Source organism: Lepidochelys olivacea (assembly GCF_965140295.1).
Source record: "Lepidochelys olivacea isolate rLepOli2 genome assembly, chromosome: 2".
NCBI lineage: Eukaryota > Metazoa > Chordata > Testudines > Cheloniidae > Lepidochelys > Lepidochelys olivacea.
Window position 1 is genome coordinate 61,192,899 of NC_140412.1, and position 12,953 is coordinate 61,205,851.

At 46.8% G+C, this 12,953-nt stretch overlaps 1 protein-coding gene across 3 annotated transcripts in view; it reads right to left on the reverse strand.

Moving 5' to 3' along the window:
• The window catches only part of PREX2 (phosphatidylinositol-3,4,5-trisphosphate dependent Rac exchange factor 2), a 304,934-nt gene that overhangs the window by 158,495 nt on the left and 133,486 nt on the right, over nt 1-12,953 (reverse strand). For all 3 annotated transcript variants that reach the window (XM_084620586.1, XM_084620587.1, XM_084620585.1), the window contains one exon: nt 12,441-12,541. In XM_084620586.1, the coding sequence (XP_084476712.1) occupies nt 12,441-12,541 (101 nt within the window). The remainder of the gene's footprint in view (nt 1-12,440; nt 12,542-12,953) is intronic.

The window sequence follows — 12,953 nt, forward strand, 5'->3', positions numbered from 1 at the left end:
GGCCTCATGAGCCACTAAGAACAAAACAAAACAAAACTAGGGCTAGAAACAACATCCTCCTTCCAAGAATTTGGGCCCTTCACAGTAGTACTAGTCATGGAGGCATTAACGGCAACCAAGGCCACCATCTGTTACTCTGTCCCCTACTCCTCCTGGATGGTGAAAAACAGCACAGAATATGTGGGTCCCCTACTAATTACAGCCAACACCTCCTTTGCCAAGGGGAATCTACACCTCACACAAAAACATGCAATAGTCAGACCCAATACTAAAGGAGCCATTGCTCAACAATGGAGACACCACAAAGTATTGCCTAGTGCCAAACTTTTTAGAGAAGCTAGCTACCTGTAGTCCACATTGCAATGTGTCAGCTACTAGTGTTCTGTGTCCCCTCAGTCACACTTTTGGCAAGGTATAGAGACTGCTCTTAAAGGTCTGGCAGAAGACCTGCTCCTGTCCATAGTCATAGGAAGAACACCAATACTTAAACTAGAAGGAAAAGGGGCACACTTCAAAGAATTTATTTCAGACTGGAAATAAGGTATACATTTTTAACTTTGAGAGTAATTTACCACTAGAACAAATTTAACAAGGGTCTTGGTGGATTCTCCATCACAGACCATTTTTAAATCAAGATTGGATGTTTTTCTAAAAGATATACTCTGGGAATTATTTCGGGGAAGTTCTATGGCCTGTGTAATACAGGAGGTCATACTAGATTATCACAGTGGTCCCTTCTGGCCTGGGAATCAATGAGTCTATGAACTTGCCTTCTTGATATCATCTGGGGATGATTCATTCCCTCCTAAAGTTAAAGGGGCTAACATCTGGTCACTGTGGAGTGTTTTGTATACAGCAGTGAAGTGGCCAAGTACAGACCAGACCTAACCAGCAGGTTTTCACTAAATCTAGCCTAACTACTGCTTTTGACTTAGTTAAGGACTTGGTCTGAAAGTTTCTCCTCCTGTATCCATGTACTGTGTCCCTGCATTCAAGAGAATGCCAGCTGGTAGAGTGGGACTTGGGCACAAAACCCTGAATTGCTACACATGATAGAGATTGTGAGAAGACAGCGTCATAAAGGCAGGGCCAGGTGAAAACTGAGTGGTATCCCAACTGGGTTTCAGCCTAGCCCAGGTTCAGGGAATCCCTATGATGTAGCACAAGTGGGTTCTAGTTGTGCTGCAGGTCCAACAAACAGTCATATAGTACACTCAATGGCTGATCTGGGTCATGCTGTGGTTCTGCCAGGACTTACCATTCAGCCATCTGCTGCTTGAGGCACTGCTCACCATGTGTCAGGTCGCAACACCACTCACTCAATTTTGAGCTCCCTAGGGATTTTAGTGGTTGGGAGCAGGGAGCCAGGCCAGGACTTTAATAGAGAAGTCAGTCAAAATGCAAAGATCTCATTGGACAGCAGTTCAGAGGGCTGGACTCATCAATTGGATGTCACAATGTTGATGACATAATCTGTCTTGGATGTTCTATCAGGACCAGTCCCTGCCCCTCAGGTCACAATGTCAGGCTGGGCAATGGATAGAGACAGAGTGGCATAGTAGGTAATGGGGACTGCCATTAAAGCACATGGCCTCCCACAAGGTAAGTACAGTGAGAGCCTCTTGAAGGGACTTAAAAGGGGCTAGTGGAGATGACTGTCAGCTCTCCTGGGTTCACTCCCTCTTTCTTTATGTAGAGGAAAGAAGAGGCTCGAGGACCTCCCTGATCCCACACTGAGCAATGGGCCATTATCAGAGATGGGGTCTAGATGCAGAATTCTGATCTAGATTCAGATTTCTGACATCCCAAAAGCACAGGCTGTTGGTTCTGGGATTTTGGTTCAGCTCTTTATCGACATGGAGCTAGTGAATTTTTATAGGAAAAACCAGGTTCAGATTCAAAATCCCTGTTAAATTCAGGAGTCATGGGGTCCAGGTATCTGGTGAGTGAGGTGTGGAACTGGAGAGAAAATAGGTTACATGGAAACTGAATAAACCTAGAAAATTGGACAAAGAAAGACCTTGGGGTGAAGGGTCCCTTGTTCCATTTACCCTCCTATTCAAGGGTCATTTTTTTCATATCTCAAATGTCTTGATTCAAAACTTTTTAGAAAAGAATAAAACTGTGGCCCATGTGAGTGCTTCTGGCCCCACTGCCCATTACTTTGACATTCCCTCTAAAGGAAACAGGAAATAACTGCTGTAAAGGAAATAATAAGAACTCAGTTCTGCTTGGAGTTGGTGGGGATGTGCAAAAAGACTAGAATATTGGTCTGGGGAGAGATCAGCTGAAATGCAGCAATGTCCTTGGGCAGGAGCAATTTTAAGAGGGTGCTACAATGGCAATGGTAGCCTTGGGATATCCGACTGGGAAAGACACCACCTTTCCATTGCCATCTCTCCTATCCCGAGGCTCAGAATGGTGAAGGGACAAGCACAGTAAAAACTCCAGAAGAACTTAGTACTTTTATTAAAATAATGTATTTTTCCACATTTCTATCTGTGCATAAGCATCCTTAGCCTATATATATATCCAGAGAGAGAGAGATCAGAGCCCATAAGCCAAGCCCAGCACACCTGACAGGGTCACAGCACAGCAAATGTGGTTTGTTCTGACACCACAATGCAGAGATCAGATGGAATTTTTCTGCTTCTCTCTTGTTTTATGTAGTTTGAGAGCTCTTCAGGACAGTGACATTTCAGATTTATGTTGCGTAGGCACAGAGCTCACTAAAGGCACTATTCCCCAGGATTTGTCAAAGTAATGGGCAGTGGATGTATTGTATCTTGACTTTAGCAAAGCTTTTGACACGGTCTCCCACAGTATTCTTGTCAGCAAGTTAAGGAAGTATGGGCTGGATGAATGCACTATAAGGTGGATAGAAAGTTGGCTAGATTGTCGGACTCAACGGGTAGTGATCAATGGCTCCATGTCTAGTTGGCAGCTGGTGTCAAGTGGAGTGCCCCAGGGGTCGGTCCTGGGGCCGGTTTTGTTCAATATCTTCATAAATGATCTGGAGGATGGTATGGATTGCACTCTCAGCAAATTTGCAGATGATACTAAACTGGGAGGAGTGGTAGATATGCTGGAGGGCAGGGATAGGATACAGAGGGACCTAGACAAATTGGAGGATTGGGCCAAAAGAAATCTGATGAGGTTCAATAAGGATAAGTGCAGGGTCCTGCACTTAGGACGGAAGAACCCAATGCACAGCTACAGACTAGGGACCGAATGGCTAGGCAGCAGTTCTGCAGAAAAGGACCTAGGGGTGACAGTGGACGAGAAGCTGGATATGAGCCAGCAGTGTGCCCTTGTTGCCAAGAAGGCCAATGGCATTTTGGGATGTATAAGTAGGGGCATAGCGAGCAGATCGAGGGACGTGATTGTCCCCCTCTATTCGACATTGGTGAGGCCTCATCTGGAGTACTGTGTCCAGTTTTGGGCCCCACACTACAAGAAGGATATGGATAAATTGGAGAGAGTCCAGCGAAGGGCAACAAGAATGATTAGGGGTCTGGAACACATGAGTTATGAGGAGAGGCTGAGGGAGCTGGGATTGTTTAGTCTGCAGAAGAGAAGAATGAGAGGGGATTTGATAGCTGCTTTCAACTACCTGAGAGGTAGTTCCAGAGAGGATGGTTCTAGACTATTCTCAGTGGTGGAAGAGGACAGGACAAGGAGTAATGGTCTCAAGTTGCAGTGGGGGAGGTTTAGGTTGGATATTAGGAAAAACTTTTTCACTAGGAGGGTGGTGAAACACTGGAATGCGTTGCCTAGGGAGGTGGTGGAATCTCCTTCCTTAGAAGTTTTTAAGGTCAGGCTTGACAAAGCCCTGGCTGGGATGATTTAATTGGGTATGGGTCCTGCTTTTGAGCAGGGGGTTGGACTAGATGACCTCCTGAGGTCCCTTCCAACCCTGATATTCTATGATTCTATGATTTATATTAACTCGACCACTGTCCTGCATCCTTGCCTTTAATGCCTGGAAAAGCCATCACACCCCTTCCTTCTAGGCCATGGTGACAATAGGAAGCTCTTCATTGCCCTCACCATGTTGAGATCTTGCAGTTCAGCATTGAAACAATGACTACTATCAAATCTCATGATTCAGGGCTGGTCAGCTGCAGGAATCAGGAAAGATTTTTTCCCTTCTGATTCACAATTGGCCAGATACAGATTAGGGGTTTTATTGCCTTCCTCTAAAATATCAGGTATTGTTCACAGCTGGAGGCAGCACAGCACATGAGGTGGACCGATGTCCTGAGGTGATTCAGGCGATCTTTGTTCCCAGACACTTGGCTCGCTGGTTCTTGCTCGCATGCTGAGGGTCAAACTAATTGCCCGTTTTTTGGATTTTTTGCCCACGTCAGATTGGCAGAGACTTTGGGGGTTTCTTGCTTTCCTCTGCAGCACTGAGCAGGATCACTTATAAGGATCATCTGGGCACATCTCTTACTCAGTTCCCTGCCATTGCAGGGCTTTCAGGCATTGGTGGCCTCTCAGTCTCTCCTGTTCATTCTCCATGGAACACAATAGGTATTTGGCTTGATTTGGTCCAATAAAAATCCATGTGGAGAGATTCAGAAGTAAGTTGTCTGTGATCTCTAATTCTTTATAGAACGGGGCACAAATCAGGTGAGTGTTCTATCCCCAATCACCCAGTGAATCAGTAACAGAGCTGGCAACAGAAGCCAGGAATCCTGACCATGAAAGCATTAGACCTTAGCCCTGGTCTACACTAGGACTTTAGGTCGAATTTAGCAGCATTAAATCGATGTAAACCTGCACCCGTCCACATGATGAAGCCCTTTATTTTGACTTAAAGGGCTCTTAAAATCGATTTCCTTACTCCACCCCTGACAAGTGGATTAGCGCTTAAATCAGCCTTGCCGGCTCGAATTTCGGGTACTGTGGACACAATTCGACGGTATTGGCCTCCGGGAGCTATCCCAGAGTGCTCCATTTTGACCGCTCTGGACAGCACTCTCAACTCAGATGCACTGGCCAGGTAGACAGGAAAAGAACCGCAAACTTTTGAATCTCATTTCCTGTTTGGCCAGCGTGGCAAGCTGCAGGTGACCATGCAGAGCTCATCAGCAGAGATGACCATGATGGAATCCCAGAATCGCAAAAGAGCTCCAGCATGGACCGAACGGGAGGTACGGGATCTGATCGCTGTATGGGGAGAGGAATCCGTGCTATCAGAACTCCGTTCCAGTTTTCGAAATGCCAAAACCTTTGTGAAAATCTCCCAGGGCATGAAGGACAGAGGCCATAACAGGGACCCGAAGCAGTGCCGCGTGAAACTGAAGGAGCTGAGGCAAGCCTACCAGAAAACCAGAGAGGCGAACGGCCGCTCCGGGTCAGAGCCCCAAACATGCCGCTTCTATGATGAGCTGCATGCCATTTTAGGGGGTTCAGCCACCACTACCCCAGCCGTGTTGTTTGACTCCTTCAATGGAGATGGAGGCAATACGGAAGCAGGTTTTGGGGATGAAGAAGATGATGATGATGATGATGAGGTTGTAGATAGCTCACAGCAAGCAAGCGGAGAAACCGGTTTTCCCGACAGCCAGGAACTGTTTCTCACCCTGGACCTGGAGCCAGTACCCCCCGAACCCACCCAAGGCTGCCTCCTGGACCCAGCAGGCGGAGAAGGGACCTCCGGTGAGTGTACCTTTTAAAATACTATACATGGTTTAAAAGCAAGCATGTGAAAGGATTACTTTGCCCTGGCATTCGCGGCTCTCCTGGATATACTCCCAAAGCCTTTGCAAAAAGTTTCTGGGGAGGGCAGCCTTATTGCGTCCTTCATGGTAGGACACTTTACCACTCCAGGCCAGTAACACGTACTCGGGAATCATTGTACAACAAAGCATTGCAGTGTATGTTTGCTGGCGTTCAAACAACATCCGTTCTTTATTTCTCTGTGTTATCCTCAGGAGAGTGAGATATAATTCATGGTCACCTGGTTGAAATAGAGTGCTTTTCTTCAGGGGACACTCAGAGGAGCCCATTCCTGCTGGGCTGTTTGCCTGTGGCTAAACAGAAATGTTCCCCGCTGTTAGCCACACGGAGGGGGGAGGGTTGAGGGGGTAGCCACGCGGTGGGGGGAGGCAAAATGTGACCTTGTAACGAGAGTACATGTGCTATGTATGTAATGTTAACAGCAAGGTTTACCCTGAAAGAGTGTAGTCACTGTTTTATAAAATGTGTCTTTTTAAATACCGCTGTCACTTTTTTTTTCCTCCACCAGCTGCATGTGTTTCAATGATCACAGGATCTTCTCCTTCCCAGAGGCTAGTGAAGATTAGAAAGAAAAAAAAACGCACTGGAGATGAAATGTTCTCTGAGCTCATGCTGTCCTCCCACACTGACAGAGCACAGACGAATGCGTGGAGGCAAATAATTTCAGAGTGCAGGAAAGCACAAAATGACCAGAAGGAGAGGTGGCAGGCTGAAGAGAATAAGTGACGGGCTGAAGACAGGGCTGAAGCTCAAATGTGGTGGCAGCATGATGAGAGGAGGCAGGATTCAATGCTGAGGCTGCTGGAGGACCAAACCAGTATGCTCCAGTGTATGGTTGAGCTGCAGCAAAGGCAGCTGGAGCACAGACTGCCACTACAGCCCCTGTGTAACCAACTGCCCTCCTCCCCAAGTTCCATAGCCTCCACACCCAGACGCCCAAGAACGCGGTGGGGGGGCCACCGGACAACTACCCACTCCGCCACAGAGGATTGCCCAAAAAAAAGAAGGCTGGCATTCAATAAATTTTAAAGTTGTAAACTTTTAAAATGCTGTGTGGCATTTTCCTTCCCTCCTCCACCACCCCTCCTGGGCTACCTTGGTAGTCATCCCCCTATTTGTGTGATGAATGAATAAAGAATGCATGAATGTGAAGCAACAATGACTTTATTGCCTCTGCAAGCGGTGATCAAAGGGAGGAGGGGAGGGTGGTTAGCTTACAGGGAAGTAGAGTGAACCAAGGGGCGGGGGGTTTCATCAAGGAGAAACAAGCAGAACTTTCACACCATAGCCTGGCCAGTCATGAAACTGGTTTTCAAAGCTTCTCTGATGCGTACCGTGCCCTCCTGTGCTCTTCTAACCACCCTGGTGTCTGGCTGTGCGTAACCAGCAGCCAGGCGATTTGCCTCAACCTCCCACCCCGCCATAAACGTCTCCCCCTTACTCTCACAGATATTGTGGAGCACACAGCAAGCAGTAATAACAGTGGGAATATTGGTTTCGCTGAGGTCTAAGCGAGTCAATAAACTGCGCCAGCGCGCCTTTAAACGTCCAAATGCACATTCTACCACCATCCTGCACTTGCTCAGCCTGTAGTTGAACAGCTCCTGACTACTGTCCAGGCTGCCTGTGTACGGATTCATGAGCCATGGCATTAAGGGGTAGGCTGGGTCCCCAAGGATACATATAGGCATTTCAACATCCCCAACAGTTATTTTCTGGTCTGGGAATAAAGTCCCTTCCTGCAGCTTTTGAAACAGACCAGAGTTCCTGAAGATGCGAGCGTCATGTACCTTTCCCGGCCATCCCACGTTGCTGTTGGTGAAACGTCCCTTGTGATCCACCAGAGCTTGCAGCACTATTGAAAAGTACCCCTTGCGGTTTATGTACTTGCCGGCTTGGTGCTCCGGTGCCAAGATAGGGATATGGGTTCCATCTATGGCTCCACCACAGTTAGGGAATCCCATTGTAGCAAAGCCATCCACTATGACCTGCACATTTCCCAGGATCACTACCCTTGATATCAGCAGATCTTTGATTGCGTGGGGTACTTGCATCACAGCAGCCCCAACAGTAGATTTGCCCACTCCAAATTGATTCCCAACTGACCGGTAGCTGTCTGGCGTTGCAAGCTTCCACAGGGCTATCGCCACTCGCTTCTCGACTGTGAGGGCTGCTCTCATCTTGGTATTCATGCGTTTCAGGGCAGGGGAAAGCAAGTCACAAAGTTCCATGAAAGTGCCCTTACGCATGCGAAAGTTTCGCAGCCACTGGGAATCGTCCCAGACCTGCAACACTATGCGGTCCCACCAGTCTGTGCTTGTTTCCCGAGCCCAGAATCGGCGTTCCACAGCATGAACCTTCCCCATTAGCACCATGATGCATGCATTGGCAGGGCCCATGCTTTCAGAGAAATCTGTGTCCATGTCCTGATCACTCACGTGAGAGCGCTGACGTCGCCTCCTCACCCGGTATCGCTTTGCCAGGTTCTGGTGCTGCATATACTGCTGGATAATGCGTGTGGTGTTTAATGTGCTCCTAATTCCCAAAGTGAGCTGAGCGGCCTCCATGCTTGCCTTGGTATGGCGTCCGCACAGAAAAAAGGCGCGGAACGATTGTCTGCCGTTGCTCTGACGGAGGGAGGGGTGACTGATGACACGGCTTACAGGGTTGGCTTCAGGGAGCTAAAATCAACAAAGGGGGTGGCTTTACATCAAGGAGTATTTCAGGCAGGACTGCACGGAGGGTTCCAATAAGAAATGGTGCACCTAAGTTATTGTTCTTATTGGAACAAGGAGGTTAGCCTGGCCTCTGATTGATACATGGCTAGATTTACCTCGCTGCACCTTCTCTCTGAGTGACTGCAGTGTGACCTAGAGGAATAAGACCCCTAGACGGGGGAGGAGGCAAATGAGTACAAAACAAATCTGGTCTATTTCTTGTTTTGATCCACTCCATCTATCTTTTACATCTTTGGCTGGCAGCAGACGGTGCAGAAGGACTGCATGCCATCCACATCTCATGGCTGCTCGGCAGAAGATGATACAGTATGACTGCTAGCCATCCTCATCTCTTGCCTGCCCGGCAGAAGATGGTACCATACGACTGCTAGCCATCGTCATCTCTTGTCTGCCCGGCAGAAGATGGTACAGTACGACTGCTAGCAATCCGTATTGCCTGCCTGCTCACCATAAGATGGTTCAATAGGACTGACTGCAGGACTAAAGAGAATGACCTGGCCAAGTCACTCCAAATTTAGTCCCTGTGCCCATGTCTGCCCAGGCGCTCCCAGCTGACGTGGCCAGGAGCACCTCGGACATGACGATGACGGCTACCAGTCGTATTGTACCGTCTGCTGTCAGAAGGCAATGGGTTGCTGCTACTGTGTAGCAATGCCGTACCACGTCTGCCAGCACCCAGGAGACATACGGTGACGGTTACCTGAGCAGGCTCCATGCTTGCCGTGGTATGGCGTCTGCACAGGTAACTCAGGAAAAAAGGCACGAAACAATTGTCTGCCCTTGCTTTCAAGGAGGGAGGGAGGGAGGGAACGGGGGCCTGATGATATGTACCCAGAACCACCCGCGACAATGTTTTAGCCCCATCAGGCATTGGGATCTCAACCCAGAATTCCAATGGGCAGCGGAGACTGCGGGAACTGTGGGATAGCTACCCACAGTGCAACGCTCCGGAAGTCGACTCTAGCCTCGGTACTGTGGAAGCACTCCGCTGAGTTAATGCACTTAATGCACTTAGAGCATTTTCTGTGGGGACACACACACTCGAATATATAAAACCGATTTCTAAAAAACCGACTTCTATAAATTCGACCTTATTCCGTAGTGTAGACATACCCTTAGACTTGCAGGATGATCGACAGGAGGAGAGAACATTTGGTATCAAGAGAGGAGGAGAGGAGAAAAGGACTGCACTCGCGAGAGCAGGAGAGAAAGAAGTGGCACCAGTTGAAGAAGGAAGAGGCGCTTTGTGAAAAAGAAAAGGTGCAAAACTAATACAGGGAACTGGGGACTCCCAGAGGGAGTGACAGCTGATACAGTCATGCTGTAAAATGGTCCCCCCAGCATCCTGAGGATGCAGGGACAGACACCAGTTACAGAGAATCTGGGAAACTCTCTGGTCAATCCCAATGGGGAAGTAATCATGGGCTCTTTCTATTCGGGGAGCATATAGATCCTCATATGGGTGATCAACAGGATTGGGACTTTACATCCATAGCACAAACCTCTACCACTTCAGCTATCAGAGTAACAGATCAGGTTGTTGTTCTCTATATGGACCAACCGTGAGGAGGTGATGAGACACACACTTTGCCAGTGGGTTTCTCAGGTATTTCCTGACCTCAGAGGAATGCTGAGACTCAGAAATCCTCGTTCAGGTCCAGGTTCCGGAGGGGAGTGTGCACTAATGCTTATAAAACCTTCTGACCCATCTGCTGCAGCCTGTCTGCCACCCTCTGCTTTTATCTCCCCCTCCAGACTCCTATTCTTGCCCTCTGTGCCCCTATCCAGCCCCTTCAGTGCCTATTCCCCCATTGCCCTCTGTTCTTCGTGTCCTCCCACCCTAACCAAGCTTTCTCTGCCTTACTCCATTGCATTTAATTCTCTTCCTCTTTCTCCACCACTCTGCCTGGATGCCAGCAGGGGGGCAGTGATGGAGGACATTGAGAACACAGGAAAGAGAGTCTTCCTGCTCTCAGTTCTCATGCTGGTGACACTGCAGCCTCTGACTATCAGGAGGAACAATTACAGGAAAATCCTATTTAGTCCTTGCACCCTAGGGCAGAAGCACGTTCCATTGCTCTGTGAGGATACTGCATGCACAGTTTGGTTGGCTGTGGTGGAACTGAGCATACTCAGAGTATGTGCAAATTGATTTTTCAGAGGGTTATAACTTAGCAAAATTTGGGTGGCTTTTCACAGGGATGGCAAAAAGCACATCCCTGACCCAAAGGCCACACACTGCCAAATTTTAACTCCCTGCTCCAAAGCAGTGAGGTGATAGAGCTTCCCTATGAAATAGTTGTAAAAATGTTTTTAACATGGGCAAAACAATGTATTTTTCCCTAACCTCCATCTGTGACATGGCTGAAACATTTTTGCTAAAATTTTCCCAAAATCAGAAAAAAAATCGGCCTGAGGAAGACACCCAGCATGGATAATATCAGCCTGAACAGTTAAGGTTTGGAAAAGTTATAAGCAACTGAAATCAAAGTCTTATAATGGAAAGTGTTAGACAACTATACCTATAGTTCTACCTATCACTTGGCAAGCAATCAGGTAAGGCCTGATCCAACTCCCATTATATTTATTCTGAGTCATTCCATTGACCTGAATGGGAGTTGGATTGGATCAGACCTATACTGCTGAGATATGGGCACTATAAGTACTTAGATGGGTTTAATCTGGATAAATGTCACTTCCCTTTTTGTAGGGAAAAAATATATTTTCAGGAATATATAATAGTGGTCTGTCCCCTTTTAAGTCAGAGGGAGGGGAAGAGTGCGGCCTGCACCAGCCAACCCTGTTTCAAAGCATGGCCCTTTTAAGAATCAATGTTCCACTGTGGGCTTGTCTACATGCGGAAGTAAGTGCACAGTAAGTTAGGGTGTGAACTTAAAGCACAGTAGCTAATCTGCACTAACTCCCCTTGTGGACACTCTTAGTGTGAATTTAAGAGTGCCCTCAGGCAGTTTAGCTTACTAGACTTCCAAATTTATTACTCTAATGAGTAGGAAGCCACCCTTAGTAGCCACACAAGGAGTTTGTGCAGAGTAGCTAGTGTGTACCAGGCACTGCAGGCTTTTTTTCTATGTAGACTAGCCCTGAGGATCAGCAGGCCAAGCTGAGAATCAAGTACAGGTGCCAGAGTCAAATGACAGCTTCCTCACCATTACAAAGGCAGTGTTGCCAACTCACATGGTTTTTTTGAGTGTAGGGGGTTCTTAAAACCATTAACTGCTGCAATTGTGTTATTACCTCAGCTTTCAATTTCTAAAAAAACCTCTAGCCCTCATTGCCGCAGAGAAGAAGCCTGAAAACATGAACCCTAAATTCTCCAACAACAGAAGACAAATAAAAAGAACCCTACATTTATTGCTTTTCTTTAATCTCATGACTTTTTGGTGCCTGACTACAATCTTTGAATGCTTTGTATTGGTAATATACAAAGGACTACTCTTGGCACAGGTGTGGGAGAGCCTAGAGTGAGGTTAGACTTGCAGGGAGGTCCCCAAGGTAGAATCAGAACCTTGGTGGACTGGAGAAACCTGCCAGAAGTGAGAAAAAGGCCCAGAAAGGAAATCTATGGATATCTTCTTCCAAGAGTGAAGATGTTTGAACGCAGAATTGAGGTCAGAAAGACCCAAGGGGAAAGACTCTCCAGGTAGGCCAATTTGGTACCTAGGAAGAGGCCCTGAGAAGGAAAGAAAGCAAGTTTGGCTTTGAATTATGGGGCAGATACCCTAGTTGTTTAGGGTTCACAGAGGTAGGAACCCTTAGTAGAAGGTAGGAGTGGGTCCCCACCATGCTACTACCCTGTGAAGGACTTCACCCTTTAACAGTAAGTACTGACAAACTAGTTTTGTGTTAATCAGAAAATAATGTTCAAAATAACAACAAATACAAACATAAATTACCTTTAAAATATGTACATATGTTGAAATAAAATATATTTACCATGGTGAATAATGCCATTCTCTAATAAAGCTTGGCCAAGATGAACACCTTCTTCAGATTTGTGTATTTCTCCAGTTTCCAGTAACCAGGACACAAACTCACTAGATTAAAAAACAAAACAAAACCACACACATACAAAACAATTCCAATATTGTTAAGGCTTTAACTCAAGAGAGCAATACTGTATAATATTCCCCACATGATTAATTTAGCAGACTGCAATGAGCAGTATTAATACGGACATAACACTCTTCAAAATATTCTGCATAGCAGAATTATTTCCACCATATTCTCATTTTCCACTTGTATTTATTATACTCAGAGCTGGTAGTCACTCCTATTAAGGTTGAGGGATACTTCCCATTATAAGACCCTTATAATTACTTTCAGTTACTTATAACTTTGCCAAACTTTAACTGTCAGGCTGAAATTTTCCATGCTGGGTGTCTGCCACAGGATAAATTTTTTCTGGAAAATTTCTGCCAGAACAGTTCAGCTACTTCTGACAACAAG